The 15,838-nt window shown below is 46.6% G+C and overlaps 4 protein-coding genes across 4 annotated transcripts; all 4 read right to left on the bottom strand.

Annotated features, from left to right (window-relative positions):
• Window positions 1-2,466: 2,466 nt before the first annotated feature.
• BHQ10_005218 (uncharacterized protein) lies at window positions 2,467-3,546 on the bottom strand (the record flags this gene model as incomplete). The annotated part of the gene is made up of 1 exon (XM_040877670.1): window positions 2,467-3,546. One exon carries the CDS (start codon window positions 3,544-3,546, stop codon window positions 2,467-2,469), a length of 1,080 nt encoding a protein of 359 aa, XP_040733722.1.
• A 1,656-nt stretch (window positions 3,547-5,202) lies between these two features.
• On the bottom strand, window positions 5,203-7,058 carry BHQ10_005217 (uncharacterized protein; the record flags this gene model as incomplete). The annotated part of the gene is made up of 2 exons (XM_040877669.1): window positions 5,203-6,538; window positions 6,586-7,058. 2 exons carry the CDS (start codon window positions 7,056-7,058, stop codon window positions 5,203-5,205), a joined length of 1,809 nt encoding a protein of 602 aa, XP_040733721.1.
• Window positions 7,059-10,445: 3,387 nt separating this feature from the next.
• BHQ10_005216 (uncharacterized protein) lies at window positions 10,446-11,893 on the bottom strand (the record flags this gene model as incomplete). The annotated part of the gene is made up of 5 exons (XM_040877668.1): window positions 10,446-10,765; window positions 10,816-10,866; window positions 10,919-11,207; window positions 11,263-11,399; window positions 11,461-11,893. 5 exons carry the CDS (start codon window positions 11,891-11,893, stop codon window positions 10,446-10,448), a joined length of 1,230 nt encoding a protein of 409 aa, XP_040733720.1.
• A 427-nt stretch (window positions 11,894-12,320) lies between these two features.
• Window positions 12,321-14,788, bottom strand: BHQ10_005215 (uncharacterized protein; the record flags this gene model as incomplete). The annotated part of the gene is made up of 2 exons (XM_040877667.1): window positions 12,321-14,620; window positions 14,677-14,788. The coding sequence occupies 2 exons, from the start codon at window positions 14,786-14,788 to the stop codon at window positions 12,321-12,323; spliced, it is 2,412 nt and encodes an 803-aa protein (XP_040733719.1).
• Window positions 14,789-15,838: the final 1,050 nt, after the last annotated feature.

Raw genomic sequence — 15,838 nt, 5'->3', positions numbered from 1 at the left:
ATTGATGAAGTCGATGATTTCCAGCTAATAAAGCTGATTAAAAATGGGGAGATAAATCACTGGATTTATATATGTTTAATGTCAACAAGTCGAATTTAATTTCCTGAATCTAAGAACTACGCGGATTCTAAATGCGGAGTACTTCCTTCCAATTGCGGAGAGATCACCAAGAAACTCTTTAAAAAATGATGTCGCAGCAGAAAAAATTTTTGGGTTGTAGGCTATGATTTCCCTTTCGGTCCTGTCAGGGGTCAGCTACTGCTACTAATGCGACTTTTACCCCAGTATTTTGCCTTACCCCGAAAACTGTCTGGTCCCGCCAATGAAAATGTACTCGCTTTTGTGGGTTGTTGCTGTTATGATTGGGCTCGATCGCCGACGAAGCGACAATTATTTTACGTGATATGAGGGGGGGGTTAGCGTCAGCCAATAATTTTGTGGAAAGCTAACAGCACGGAAAAAAGACTAGTCCAACTTCGGGGGGCATAGGCTATGGAAAGGTCACACGACTATATGTCAAAATACTTCTCCACCTCGTAGGCTCTGTTATCTTAGTCTATTTTTTCCACTAGCGACTGTTGCTCAAATAAACGTCCGAAAAGACCCAATTGAGTTGTCGGGGAATATATGCATATGACAATGCCTACCAGGGGCACCACCCAAGCTGAGAAGCAGCGTGTCCGCACTGGTTGCTGGACCTGTCGGAGACGCAGAAGGAAATGTAAGCATCCAATACCGAGCCGTTCTACCGTGACATTTTTTCTGACCCCGTCTATTCGAGAAGGCGATGAACAAAAGCCTTGCTGTACAAGCTGCAAAACAAAAGGGTTTACTTGTAAATATCCTTCAAACGTCACATTTTTGCCCGTTGTGAATCCCTCTGACGTGCAGTCGAATGGAAACACCATCAAAGTAAGAGAAGTCAAGCCACAGTTGTCCATGAGTGTAGCCAACATTGAGATAATAGTTCATCAACCATGCAAATAATACCCCATTTGAGTTGCACCCGTCTCAAGAACGTGAAAATTCACGCTACAGCCCGGCTTTAACACCAAGTCAGAATGATATTTCTTGTCAATTGACTCCGAATATCGAAGGGAATGGGCAGCATGATGTTTCATCGCATACAAATTATTCCAACTCCGTCTTTCCGAATCAAAGGAATGATTTAATCTCTCATACATGTGGCGGTGGACCATGTTCAGCGCATCCCCCGGATATTGAAACGAGCCTGTTGCGCCATTTTTGCTACAACATATCTCTGTGCGTGGATGTAGGTGACCGAGGATCCTCATTCGGACTGAGCTGTATGGTCTGCGCTAGGAGCAACCGGCCTTTAATGGCTTCGATTCTTGCTCTTACTGCCTATCAAAGATCGCTCGTCGTACCATCTGGGACTGATATGGATCTGGCCCACAGTCGCCGATTCCGCGACGAAGCTGAGAACGGCCTAGCTGTCGAAGAAAACAGTTCTGTAAGACGGCTCGGCTACACACTTCTGAAGATGGAAGACTTCTTCGCCCATGGCCCAGCTCAGTGGCGAAAATTGTCGGATTACCTGCTTGGTAGCCTGGCTGATATTATCTTCCAACCCACCCTTGAAGATAAATTTAAGGAACCCCTATTCTGGTTGGTTTTCAAAATTGGTAAGTGGTTCAGCTTGAACGATCTTTTCCAACAAAGCTGATTAAGGGTGATTCAAGATCTTGCTGCATCTGTCATACGCTCCCAACCGCCACGGACGCCATTCCTCTCATTCGCACCGAATTCACATCCCCAGTCTGTCCACACCGAATATCAACGTGTTCATTTTCTTCTTGCTGAGACTGTTCGGTATTTATTCCAAGAACGGGACGCGGCTGTCTGCAGGCTTGATGGAGAGCAGGCAGAGATTTTAGAATCATCACAGGAATTGAGGTCCTTGTCACGATGGACATATCTATGGGCTGAGTGCCAAAAATGGTACAAGACGCTTCCAGTGCAAGCGCAACCTATTTTAGAGATCCGAGGATTAGATACCAGGAGGATTGAACCATCAACAACGTCGTGCTTCCCGATATTAATCTATACCACTCCTCTTGCTCTTGTTGCCAACGCCATTTATCATATTACATCTCTTTTGCTGCTAAATCATAGACCACGTCATCTCAATGCCTCACCATGGCCTCGGGGGGTTGCGTCGGCTACTTGGCATTCCCAATCCATTGCTGGTATTGCGACAAGCCATGAATCTGTTGGACAGTGGGATCCAATCCTGATTGCAGGCTTAATATTAATCACAAAGGGAATGACGCACAAATCTCAGCAGTTGACATTACTGGGCCAGCTCGAAAAAATAACAGCAATAACTGGGATCAATTTGGAACAAGAAATAGAATCTATCAAATCAAAAATCCACATTTCACGGCACAATGAAGACGACGTTTTGTGATCGAAGTGAACCTTGCATATTTTGATATAATTGTTCTATTCTATCCGGTTTTTGATCTCATAGGCAAACGGAATACTTTGTGCTGCACCTTGTCTCTGTACACAAACTGCTGCCGCAAAGTTGGCCTCCGCTACTGCCTGCTCTACAATCATATCAAAATCCTCCAACTTCCCTGATGATGTTCGAAGGAACCGAGTGAAAGCGACGGCAAAATAACCGACAAAGGTATCTCCTGCTGCCGTGGTGTCTACCACACTTTTCACTGCAATTCCTTTCACGATCCCGCTTCGGCCGGTACTAGTCGAGAAGAGTACCCCTTTGGCTCCCAGTGTGATGAGTACGACCCATACGTCGGCAACGTCGTGGAAGCGTTTCGCTAATTCCTGCAACCTAGGTTCATCCATTTCTGAACTCAAATATTTGACGGAAGAGCTCTCCCCGAAAATTGATCTCTCCATTTGTGTGGCTTCAGTCTCGTTCATGACGAGAACACTGGTGTGTGAAAGAGCGCGAAGAGGAACGCCTTCTGGAAATACGGGCGCGGGGTTGAAAATAATATGCGCTGAGCGCTCTTTTTGATTATTGAAATATTCCAAGAGCTGTAACACAGTCTCTCTTGGAATCTCTCCTTGCAGGATGATGACATTCGGAGTATTGGGTTGCCGTTGCTTGTGTCTGTGTTGGATGCAAGTAATGATCCTTTGGACATCGCTCATTCCTTCATGATTTGCACCAGGAACTACCAGTATCCTGTTTTCACCATCTGCCGCATCTTCAACAATGATTGTTGCGGATCCAGTTTGGCTCTCAAGCCGCTCCTCAATATCCACCGTGTCCACCCCTGACTGTTCCAACATCGGTTGGAGTAAGTTCCGATAATGACCATCCACGGAACCTACAGCTCCAATCATGCTTATGGTGACGTTTTGCTGAGTCTGCAAAGAGGGAGAAGTGAACAACGCTCGACCACAGGCGACGGCTTGATTTGCGCCTTTTCCTCCAGCGCTCACCGAAAGGCTTCTGGCCGTTATTGTTTCTCCAGGGCCGGGACACCTATGCGTAGTGACTGTAAAGTCAACGTTCAATGAGCCGACCACGCATATCTGAGACGACATTTTGATGTGTGTGTTGTTCACTTAATTGTAATTGAAGTATATGCATGTATGCGGAGGCATCCGGTGTGACTATTGCTGGCGTTGAAGGGAAATGGAAATATTTATGAAAAATTTTATAGATTTGAGACTGAATCTCTAAATTTGTCATTCTTCAACTTATTATTTCGTAGCCTCTGTTTTGAATACCGACGCAAGTCCAGAATTTCCAAACACGGAACCCATAGGCTACGCCTTCCACAACTTCCGTAAATGGAAGTCGATGGGGTTAACCCTAAGTACACCTGGCTCATTATTATTAATATTTATTATTAATAAAATCGGATTTCCATGTCGAATCCTGTACCGGGGGCTACGATGTTATGAATCCACCTCATACACGCCTTGAACGTGATTAGGGAAGGTGATAACAGGATAGGCTGACCCTATGAGAGGAAATTCCAGGCTAAAGCCCTCACTAAAGCGATAGGAAGCTATCCCCAACATCGACAAGTAGCTAGAACAGCTCCCTCATCAAGAGCGAATGTGAAGCTTCCCATTTCCATCTGAACTTGTGTGCGTGTTGAGAACTTATTCTTTTCTTCCTCGTTCCTCATACTAGGAACTCAATTCTAATACAGACCAACCGTTCTCACGTAGTACAACAGTGGATTTTTATCTCGAGGGCGAATGAGTGCGTGAAAAGAGGCATGTATCACACCTAAGACTTTGAGCCATTCTTCACCATTGTTCATTCGAGGCTCCCAGTGATAGTAATTAACGGTCGATGTGTTGACCTAGTACTGTCAGTCGTTTCTCCTGATAGTGTGTTGGATGAAGAGCACACATGTGTTAATCAAGTTCATTTTCCATATCGCGGTCTTCTAGCTATGACAAACATCTGCCCTATGGTCCCCCCACTTACTATGCCGGGAGCCCTCTTAGACTTATATTCACATAAAAATCGTTGAACAGAAAAAGCAAACTTTGCATTTATAACATGCCCGTGTTGTGCATATCTGAATTAAGGACCTCACATGAATTCGATACTCGCCCCTTTCCCCTCGGAAATATGCTCCGAAGAAATACAGACAGGCTGTCGGCTTCTAGCTGTTTTGATCCAAAACTTTGACATCTCAACAACGAAAAGGAATGTGCAAATGTAGATTATATTTGGGCACACCAACAGAAAATCAATTTGTTCGAAACCAGAACGCAAAAGGCGTAGGTTTCAGACATTACATGATCACCGCAAAGTGCGGACTCCGATCAAGATCGTCATGCGGATATACCGATATTAGCAGATGTCTTGAGTAAATGAGTAGATCTACGACTCTTTTATGTGTCATTTGATGTTGTACGACGGACGCATTCATATCAGATCAACTGGTAACACCCAGGAATAGACATATGTGTAACCTGAGACCGAACACGTGATGGTGGCAGCCCTACTTTCTCCTTTCAGGAAATMCCGTCGACTCATCCTGTCAAGCCGCTCTTTCAGCACCACGTCCTGGGAACTACGATTTCAAGATTATATTACAAAAGAAAACTGTGAATAGAGATTCAATAGATTGAACAAATAGATTCATTATTACAAAAAGTGTATCTTTTAGGTCAACTATATTGCCAAATATGACCAGATAACACCACCCGAGTCAAAAGTCAAGTCAAGACATTTTACTGGACAGGACTCTTGCAGGTGAAAGAGGTGGTGACGCTGTTTGCATATGCAGCCTGCAAAGTGACGATGGAAGAGTAAGCACCGAGACCAGCAAGAGCAAGAGCACCGAGAAGATAGAATATGTTGAAGACGCTCATGTAGAAGTACTTGCTGGTAGCGAAGCCGGGGAAGAAGAAACCGCGGGTGAAACGACGGAAACCCGAGTCATTACGGACAACCTCGCCATTTTCCGGCTTGAAACCTTCACCCTCCTGGAGGGCAAACTTCTTGGCCCAGTAGGCAACGGCGAAGAGAGGAGGGAAGGTGTAGGTGAAATGCAAGATACAGAAAGCGGCAACAACGGATGTCAGACCAGAGAAGTTAGGAATGGCAGCGGCGATGATGAAGGCAATAGACCAGTAGATAGGGATGAAGACAACCCAGGCAATCTTGCCGCCCTTGGTGGTGAGAGGAGGGAAGCGGAAAAGCTCGACAAAGATACTGTTGTACAAGACCTTGACACCAATGTTTCCGTACAGAGCTGCAGCAATGACGGCAGATAAGAAGGCGAAAACGTTACCAGCAGTCTGGATGCCGTATGAGCTGATGCCCAAGTAGCTGGGGTTGACGGTGTACTGTCCCTGGTATCCATACATGAAGAGACCATAGAACATGTACCAGAAGTAGATGAATAGCTGAGCAGCCCACATGCCAAACAGGAAGTCTTTGGGACGCTTCATTTCAGCCATGAACTCGGGGAAGACCATAGCACCACCGTAAGCAAAGACAGCTTGCATGGCACCGCTGATGGTGCCGGCAAAGTTGTCGGAGTGGGGGAGACCTCCAGAGGTTTGAACTGGTGGGAAGGAACCATCGGGGAGTTGAGTGACAGAGAGACCACCATTGATGACAGCACCAGAAGCTGAGCCAACACTAGCGTAGTTGGGGGGGAAGTGGGCAGCACCACCCATAGTAATGAACATACAAATCAAGTTGAGCCAGACAGCAAGATTGGCAATCCAACCAAATTTCTGAAGTGTACGAATCTGGCCAACGAGGAAACCAACAATGGCCCAGATCAAACAGCAGACAATAAAGCAGAGTTTGAACTTGGCCACCTGCGACAAGGCCTCTCCGTTTGAGATAACAATCAGACCAACGTTAAGGATAAGCTGGATACTCTGCAAGATGTTGATCAAGTGGCGCATCCAGGGACCAAAGAGACGGAAACCAAGGTCGCCGAAGTGACGAATGGGGTAGTGGAAGGAGTCGAGACCCAAAAACATATCCCAAAGCAGGTAACCAGAATAGATGGCGAGACCGGCGAAAACGGTATACAAAGCAATACCAGGACTACAACAGTTAGTATATGATTATTCACCATGAATGGTGTCACTCACCCCCAACCCATAGTTCCAAAAGCGTAAGGCAGACCGAAAGGACCCAAGATATCGGTGGTAATCAGGTAGAAAATGGCACCTCGGGTCGCGGTACGAAGAGCACGAGAGGCATTGGTCCACTCGTCGTCAGTGATAGTGGAAGTGACGGCCTTGTCGCTGGTGTTAATGTTGGCGGCATCCTTCAGTTCAGCACCATCCGACTTGGATGGGATGAGGAGGGAGAGCCAGCCACGCTCCCTATCGTGGTCGGTGTAGGTGTCCTCCTCAGCACGGGACAGCTGAGCGTAGTAGTTGTACTCCTCGAAGGTGACGGAGGTATCGTGAAGAGCACGGTGCTGAGGGCGAATGCCCCCGTGATGAGCTTCACGAGCCTCACGAATTTCACGGGCTTCGAGAGAGTCGACGAAGTCGCGCTCCTTCTCGTGGAGACGAGGGTCTCCACGATCACCGAGGACACTGGCAGGCTGGGCCATGATGATCAGACAATTGAAAGATGAGTCGAGTCACAGATTGACTTTGACTTAGGATGACAGCTGGAGAAGAGAAGAGAAGAGGAGAAGAGACGAAAAATAAAATGAGACGGCGAGGAGCTACCTTAATAGTGGTTGGAGGTAAGCACGACTAGAGACGACAAGTGGGGAAGGAGCGGCAAAAAAGTTGGGTGGGTCTGAAGACTCTCCAAAGTTCCAAACTCACCAAGACTCGAGACTCAGGACTCGGGATACACTATCGGGAACTTGGAAGGTGGTCACAGGAGCGTCCGATTGGTGCGGCTTATCTCATTGCACTATAGTGACTGCTTCGATGCTTTCGCGCTAGGTTTGCGCGATCCCACCTCATTTCGCCATTAGAGTTGCACTGCTCGCTGCGCGATTAACTGGGGAACTGCGAAAGCTTCGCTCGCGCGCCACAAGGCCTTTGGTGTGGATGGCCAATCATCAGGCAAGTTGATATCTTGGTACCTTAGTCAGCTGTCGCTTTACTCGTTGCGACAGTAGATTGCGCCATGTCATTGGCGGTGGTGAGATTAGAATGGGGCCATTTCATCAGACAAGCCAGTAGCAAAGCTTGTTTCCCCAGGACTTTTCTAGACGCCTCGGTGCTAGTTGGGAAGCCCTACTAATCGGTAGTAGTCACGGACTGTTAGCCTCGTTTTGTGCTAGTCTGCTCGAGAGCCACCGAGGCTCAACCGTGTCACAGCGAGCCATCGAATGTGGTTCGGCGAACCCCGGCCTGGGCATTTCTTGTGTGACGGGTGATCAAAAAAAGGGGCGAGAGGCATTGTCTCTATTCATTCAAGCAAGATTCTTTCGGTGCGTATTGAATACGCGATAACCACTGCGGCCAACACGGCCAACATCACACGAAACCTGAAGCAAGCGAGAAACAAGAGACGAAATGTAACATACTACTTAATACTCTATAGTATGTAAGGAGACATTGCCGCATCCGGCCAAACTCGACCCACTACGCCATGCGGGCTGCCCACCAGATGCAATCCGGCGGAACCAACCACGTCGCAAGACACAATACCACAACGTATATCCGCGAAAAAATTAATATCAGCGACTCTCGCCATTACCAATCTCACGCCAGGAATGTACGTACATCTTGCCAGATTCTCTGAACCGGGCCACAGGACACGTGGTGATGCCGCGAAATCGGCCTGACAGTCTTCTAGAAGGGGCAAAGAAGGTCGGAACACGGCAAAATGGTCCCTCACCTCTCCGCTGTCGTCGATGGTTCGCTCACACCGGATCCGATAAAGCCCTGTTTCACATAGAATTAACACATCTAAATTGCTAAAAATTGATAATTAGACGCTCGAAATGATCAATCGAACTCTACTTTTATTAGCATGGATTAATGGCAGGGTTGACTACGTAAGGCGTACGCATCGCACACGTCTCCTTGTCTGTAGCGTGCAAGTACCAAGGATCTCTTATCGCTCACCAATAGCCACCATTCCGAGGTACCCGTCTGCTTTTTGTCCATGACTAGTACTTGCAAACCAACAAGCAGAATCTATCGTCGACACGACGGACTGACGGAGTTGGTTTACCAATATTGAGCTCCGCAGTGCGACGCTATTTCTGAACCGGCCCTGCGATAGTCTCACACCACGCCACAAAACGCATGCCCAGAGTCCACAGCAAACGAAGCTTTCGCCAATACGGCGCCGAGAGGAGTCGCCAAAGCTTGATTATATAATTGACTTTTTGCTAAATTAAGTTAGGTTAATTTCCGCCCAATTCCTTCCACACCTTCCTTTTCCCTTCTAGCACGGAACTGGCGCATTTGCTTTGTTCGGATCCGCGCTGTGCCACTGCGGGAGATGCGTGGTCGTCTCTTTTTTTTTTTCCCCCTGCTTATCGGGCCGAAGAGGCCGGATAGATCTGATCAGATAGACATTCAACACCAGATCAGACGAATATACATCTATGTATCCACCGAGAATTCATTGTTCTCCAGATTACCTACCAAATTTGCTAATGGATATGGGGTAGATCTGTACGATATCTACAACTTCTCTTCAAATGCTACATTAATCTCTTTTCATTGTGCGTTCTTATCAGGCCGAGTGGCGAGCTATACTCAGTCGAGGATTTCATTACAAGAAAAAAATCTGATTTGCTCCACCGGTAACCGTGTGTAGCCGCCCGCCCTGTTGCTTCATCTTCCACTTTGCTTCAGGATAGGAAGGAGGATTAAATATCTCATGTCGTTGATATTGATGCTTTGATTCTGTTGGCTCCCCCGCATATCTATCTTGTTTCTGTTACTCATCTCTGACACTTGCATTACATATTTCCCACGTTTTATCAGGAGAACGCGCGGGTTAGGAGCGCGTGGGCCTGGGGAATAAGATCCATACTTCCAACGTTCGGAGGGCTTCCGGTCGCTGCCGTGCTATATCGAGTTGTTCATTACGTATTCAACGTTCAGCGTGCCTGGATTCGAGGTCAGTATTTTCGATAGTCCGATTGCTAAACGCCAAACCCGGGGTTCGCTCGATGGCTGCTCAAAGTTGAATTGTGTCAATATAGCCGAAATAATAGGCAGATGTAGGACTATGTAGATACGTATTTCCTGATTGAGAGCAAGGTACGAGTCCACAATCACATGTGCTACCCGCATGGATTCCTCGATTCGGGGAATGTTCCTTGCTACTACTGTATGGCTGGAGGCAGCAGCCATCGAGTTTCGACACGTTTGTATTCCAAATCCTGGTTGCATATCGGCGCTTCCTGATTTGTTGAGTCACCAGGGCCACAGGGTCGCATTACATGCCGTAGTGCAGCTACTAGCGCGCAGCAACAACAACAGCCGCATCGGTGATTACTAGCTGCATAATCATTAACGGATCAGAGCTGGAGGTGCACTGTGCGCTGTCTCAGATCCGTCTCGATTGGTGATAAGATTGACGATGCGCACCTCGTATTTTCGTGCAATTAAATGGGCTGAGCCAATCGCGGCTTAGATCACCTGATCCTGAGTTCGTATTGTTCAGCTGTCATACAGTGCCCAGAGGTTGCAGAGGCTGGCAACAGAAGGTGCAATTGTTGGCAGCTATGGTGAGTGTGAGCTGCCAAGCTGGAAGAGCCCCTTAATTGGCTCCACAACGGAGTGTCCGAAATCCATTGCTGAGCATGCTACGTAATATGCTGTTTGGCTTTTATATGCCAAGATGGTGGCCTCAGGCTCTGGATGCATTGCTTCACAATGACCTCTGAATGAAGAGTCGTCTACATAATGTTAATGTTAACACATGCTAATCTGATCGTCAAGTGATTTGCTTGCATTGCTCAAATTCAACCATCATATCTACAGAATCATTCCCAGATACTAATTTCTACTGATCACAACTTACCAGTCTTCTCATAAACAGCAGCTTCCACCTTCGCCCAGAGCTTACCAACCTCCGGGTCTGCAAACGGCAGCACCTGAGAAGCAACTATTCCAGCAACGCCCTTTTCCCGATCACACCACCAAAACATATTAGACATACCTGACCAGTGCGCTGTATTATCAGACCGACCCGTCACACTGGGCGAAATCATGAACGATAGACCCCATCCTTGAGGCATTTGAGGAGGCGCCAGTCCGTAGTATCCATCTGATGGATACACGAGCTCTGGTTCTGCGGCGGGKACATACTGTCGTGCGTAATTGGGGTTTTCTGGGAATTGGTTACGAACATCTCATCCACTGTCTCGAGTGAGAGTAGACGTTTTCCGGTTGTTGTTGATACGCCGTTGTTGAGAAGCATTGCCAGGATTTCTAAAGAAATCAGACGCATTTCCCCAGGATTATACTAAGTATAGGAACTTACTGGCATACTCTCGCGGACTTCCGAATAAACCAGCACCTCCGCTGCGTACTGTGTCGGGCTTATTGTGGTCTTGAACGTGGAGTGCATACTTCCATGCATGACCCCGCGCTTTCAGATGTCCATCAGGAAGCCGTTGCTCCATGGCCAAAACTCGCGATTTCATGTCGCCATCAGGAAAGAATGACATATCCTTGATGTCTAACGGCTCAAAGATGTAACGTTGCATATACTCGTCCAACCTCGTGCCGGTGACTCGTTCGACTAGGAAACCCGCCCAGTCCAGGCTGATCTGTGCAACTTGTCAGTCTAGTTGACAATTAGGAAAACACGCCAAGCTGCAATACCCCATATTCAAATTTTGCGCCTGGCTGATTGACAAGTGGTTGGTTCCAAAACTGCTGGCGGGCTGGTGAGATTGGAGGGTTTCGATTGCCTACCCAGTCACGTAATTTTTCGTTGGTGAAGGTGTATCCGAAGCCAGCTTGTCCGACAAGCCCTTGTCACCAAAGATATTCTCTATAAATCAAGGGAAGAAGGCATACCTGTATGAGTAAGTAACATTCTCAATGTAATACGACCCGATTTCTGCTCGAGTGTCCCATCATCCGCCAAATACTTGACGTCCCTCAACTCAGGACACAGCCTCTCAACCTGATCCGCATCATCGAGCGCTAACTTCCCTTGTTCGACTAATTGCATGCAGGCGATTGCCGTTACTAGTTTTGTAAATGATGCCATCCAATAGATCGAATTCTTTGCATCGACGTCAGTAGCATTTCCGGATAATAGCTTCGGTCGACCAGCTGCATATGCAAATACTTCTTCTGGTCGATCTGATTTCGACTCTTTGCTCACGATTACGACGGATGCAAAGCTGAGTGGTTTTAAATGTTTTTCGGTGGTAGTGCCTGTATTGACGCCGCAGGCCTGTTCGACGAGCGAGCGGAGTTTGGCGGTTGTGTCGTGCGACAGCATTTTTTTATTAATTCTACCGAATCTGAGACGTAGTTCGCTTTCTTCAATGTCGAAGATATTAAATGTATAGAAAACCGTTCAATGTCATGTTTTGCGGAACGACTCTTGCTGGTACCCCAACAAAACACATGCGAAGATCTAGCCGATGAGCCGAGGAGACACCTAAGTGATTGCTGATTGCAGATCCCCCTCATGAGCACACACCAAGAAATGAGAAGCAGACCCTGCATGCATATACTTAGTTACATATGGGACTCGTCGAATATGAATCAGAATTCTACCATCGATATATTCTATTACTTTCGCACAAGGAAATGAACAGGTTTCCACCTCTAGTACCTTGTCTGTAGTAAGCCAGCAGTAATTGAACTTTCTATTTCTCCCTTAGACTATGGTTATATACACAACGATCAGCATTGAAATACGATCAAGATTTAAAAGCCGATGGTTGAATGCCTTTCCACAAACTCAACAGATCAAGGCCGTCAATATCAGAGGTCCAATCCTGCGGTTCCGGTATAGAAATACTCCAACCATATTTATGAGTTTCTGCAAGCAAAGTCTTCAAATTTGATTTTGCTTCGGCCGGATGACTAGCAGATACAACGAAAGTCATCTGGAAAAATCGCGCAAACACAAGCTTCTTGTTAAGCACATTTTCGAGGTGTATCTGCCACAAGTGAGATGAAAACGGATGGTCAAAGGGCAGAGCATTCCACCGGTAGAGATGGCCTTCAACAGTTGCGAAAGCTGGGATCTCATCCGGTGGAGTCATTGGCCATGCGCAATAGTGAACGTGAAGTCTACCCTTTGCGAATACTGCCTCGGGATGCCTTTGTTTGACTGCTCGTGAGAAAGAGTCGAGACATCCGGAGAGCTGCTGTAGTGATAAACGCGGTTGCAAAAATAAGTTTTCAGCGGTGGGCTTGAGAATGTAGGAAATGTACAAGTCCTTCTGTCCGTCGGTACCGTCTAATAGAAGAAGACGACCACTTCTTGGTTCATTGCTTTTCATGCGTGAAATAATGCCTTTTTTCTCCATTTCGGACAAGATTTTGTATATTAAACGGCGGTCTCTTGTGACTAATTTTCTGTCGTGGAAATCGCGCAGGAAGCTTGGGTCTTTGTCTAGAATGTCCCACGCTCGAAGTCGGTTTCCTTCGTAATGGAGGTCTCCAATGTTCATGTTCAGAGGAAATTTCCCGTCCATTTTCACGGCTTCCAGCAATTTGCTTTGTTTCTCCGTTGGGAAAGAGCTTCGAATAATCTTTCTCATCGTTTCTTCCGGTCGAATATCGCCACTTATTAATGATATAGCGTCTGCTATATCGTCAAGTATTCTGAATTCCTGTGATGGCGCTTGTTCAATGATGATAAACTCGAAGTAGTCCTTTCTCATACCCCTTTCTTTCAAATTTGCGTACAAGGTTATATCGGACATGATGTTTTTGAATGACCATTCAGTTGTCCATGGGGCATTATCTAGATCGTCGCCGATTGCTGCTGATCTTGTGCGCGTAATCCAAGGGATATCGTCGTGCTGCTCATTGCGAGCGAAGACTTTACTAGTGCTCCGGTCATCGTCCTCCATTTCTAAAACAATGACGATAAATCGGGCAACGCGGTTGACAAGCTCTTGTATTAGTGGGTCAGCCAACGGGTTTCTTTTGGCCATCCTTCCAACCATGTAACACCGGGATTCTCTCTGCGTAGCAATACCATCGTTGACCACAATTGGTGCAATTGGGGGATCCGAGTACCCCATTGTAGCCGCTACGAATCCGTGTAGAATCGGAAAATGATTTTTCTGAGAGACGTGATCTTCTTCTACCCATTCGCGCCCGCTGGGCATGTTCTTATATCTCCCCATTGCGATAAGTTGGTGGATGAGTACGGCATCCTCAAAGTCAACGCAGAATGATTCGAGGTTTGACCAATGGACAACATTCCAAAAATATGCGTACAGGATATCCCACGCTTCAACAGTCATTTTGTGTCGTTTGTCTTCGGTGGTGACTGGCTCACCAAGGATTATCACGGATGATCCATCCGGTGTGCTGTGACGAGAGGCTACGTAGTCGCAAACAGCATCGCGAATAAAGTGTAGTGTGTCCGCTCTTCCCAGTGACTCGAAGAACTTGATCAAATCCTGCAGGAGCCATGGTACCATTCGAAGAAAATTGTCGATGTTGTCGATTTTCCTCGCTTTGAGCAGGACTTCCTCGTCAGCCTGCCATAAAATAAATTCACGGAGAGCGTAGCGCATGACATGATCACCAGCATCTGGTTCTCTTGTGGTGCCAGGCACTTCGGGATTGACAATAGTTGGAAGGGAATCATTGAGTGATGGGGCGATCTCGTAAAGACGCTTTATCCATTCTTCCGTGAGAGTCAACATGGTTTCTTTTAGCGTCCTCGCTGGGGAATCAGCTGGCAAATGGTCCAATGCAGAGAAGGGAATCTCGGGCGATAAGAGCGAATGATAGACAAGTCGTGGCTGTTGTCCGTCACTCTCTTCAGCATCTTCTGATTGTGCTGGCTGTAATTTCTCTTGCAATCTTTCGATTTCCTCGCCTAGCTTGTAGATCCAACGTACATGTCCCCTATCTTTAGGTGCACTAAAGAAGCGGAGGTTCATCTGGGTTCTTAGTTCCACAGTCTTCTTTCCCAGTGCGATTGCCTCTTTTATTCGGTCTTCTTCATCGTGTGATTCGTCCACACCGATCACTAAATCTTGGTATTGTTTCTCTGTATCCTTGTAAGTCTGATAAAGTGTCTCGTACTCTTGCTGATGGGTTGGACATCGTGAATGCCTCGGCTTGAGAAGAGCTCCATGGCACTCGGATCCCCCGGGTAATAGAGCTTGACAACATTGTTTACTCCTGGCTCTTTCATGGGTCTTAATCCTAGGTCTGTTCATCTCCGATTCTGTTCCTTGTATACTTGGACTTCAAGTTGCTTGAAAGAAGAAGACAAGTCGAGGCAAGTGAGAAGACTTGAATTGGTGGGGTAGCTACTGACCTGGCGCTGCAGTGCCAATTCATATAGCAAGAGACCCCGGCACAAAAGATCCAATGATAATGACTACGAGGCACATATTAGCGCTCATCTGCGAGTTAATGAATTTGGACCCCAAGGGCTTTCACAGATACTGGATGCATAATATCACAGCATGTTAATTTCAGGCTTTGAGAGGCAAAATTGACGTTGACGTTGGACTGACTGCCATGTCAATGCTTCCCCAGGCAATTGATGATCGAGGTGACATTTCTGGCATCTGAAACGCCAGTGAATCATTTAGGTACGATGTACGTTTCAGATCTGAAAAGCATTCAACGTAGTATCCTAGACCATTGAAAGTTAGGAATAGGGCCTGGAAGTAAGCTTTATTTTCAAGTGTTCCATATGGTCTCTAGGTAAGTCATGAGCTATTACAAATCACAAAAATACCTTATCTTTCACCACATTCAGTTATCGACTTGTTAAAGACCAAAATTTCAAATCTTGCCTGCATATAGTTTAGACAATATTACATATTTCTAATGTCTGTACATTGAGTTCCCTACCAAGTACTTCAGATGTTGATAAATAGACTCGCTCGGGCCTTTCTAACCCGACCAGCGGGCAATCTTAGGGCTTAGATACCCCGGATATTTGGACAGATGTAAAATATCCTTCAAAATTTCGACTTGACTACGAGGGGTTCCGTTACTTCCTGGTTTTTGTTATTCGAGGGCTTAACTCAACTTCATATAAGCTTGGCCTATGGATTTGATTGATGGAATGTAAATTTCCTTTTGTTACCCCATCCGGAGAGACTGGGGGATCGGCAGCTGGAAGGTTCCCCAGATATTGCACCTGCTCAGGTTCATGGTTCTAATTGAGATATTGTCTAGTTGTCTATATAAAGTACCGGACGCGCTTCACCCAGGTTTGATATCTCAT

The sequence above is a fragment of the Talaromyces amestolkiae genome (genome assembly GCF_001896365.1).
Source record: "Talaromyces amestolkiae strain CIB chromosome Unknown scaffold9.1, whole genome shotgun sequence".
NCBI classification, from domain to species: domain Eukaryota; kingdom Fungi; phylum Ascomycota; class Eurotiomycetes; order Eurotiales; family Trichocomaceae; genus Talaromyces; species Talaromyces amestolkiae.
This window is presented reverse-complemented; position numbering and strand designations above follow the sequence as displayed.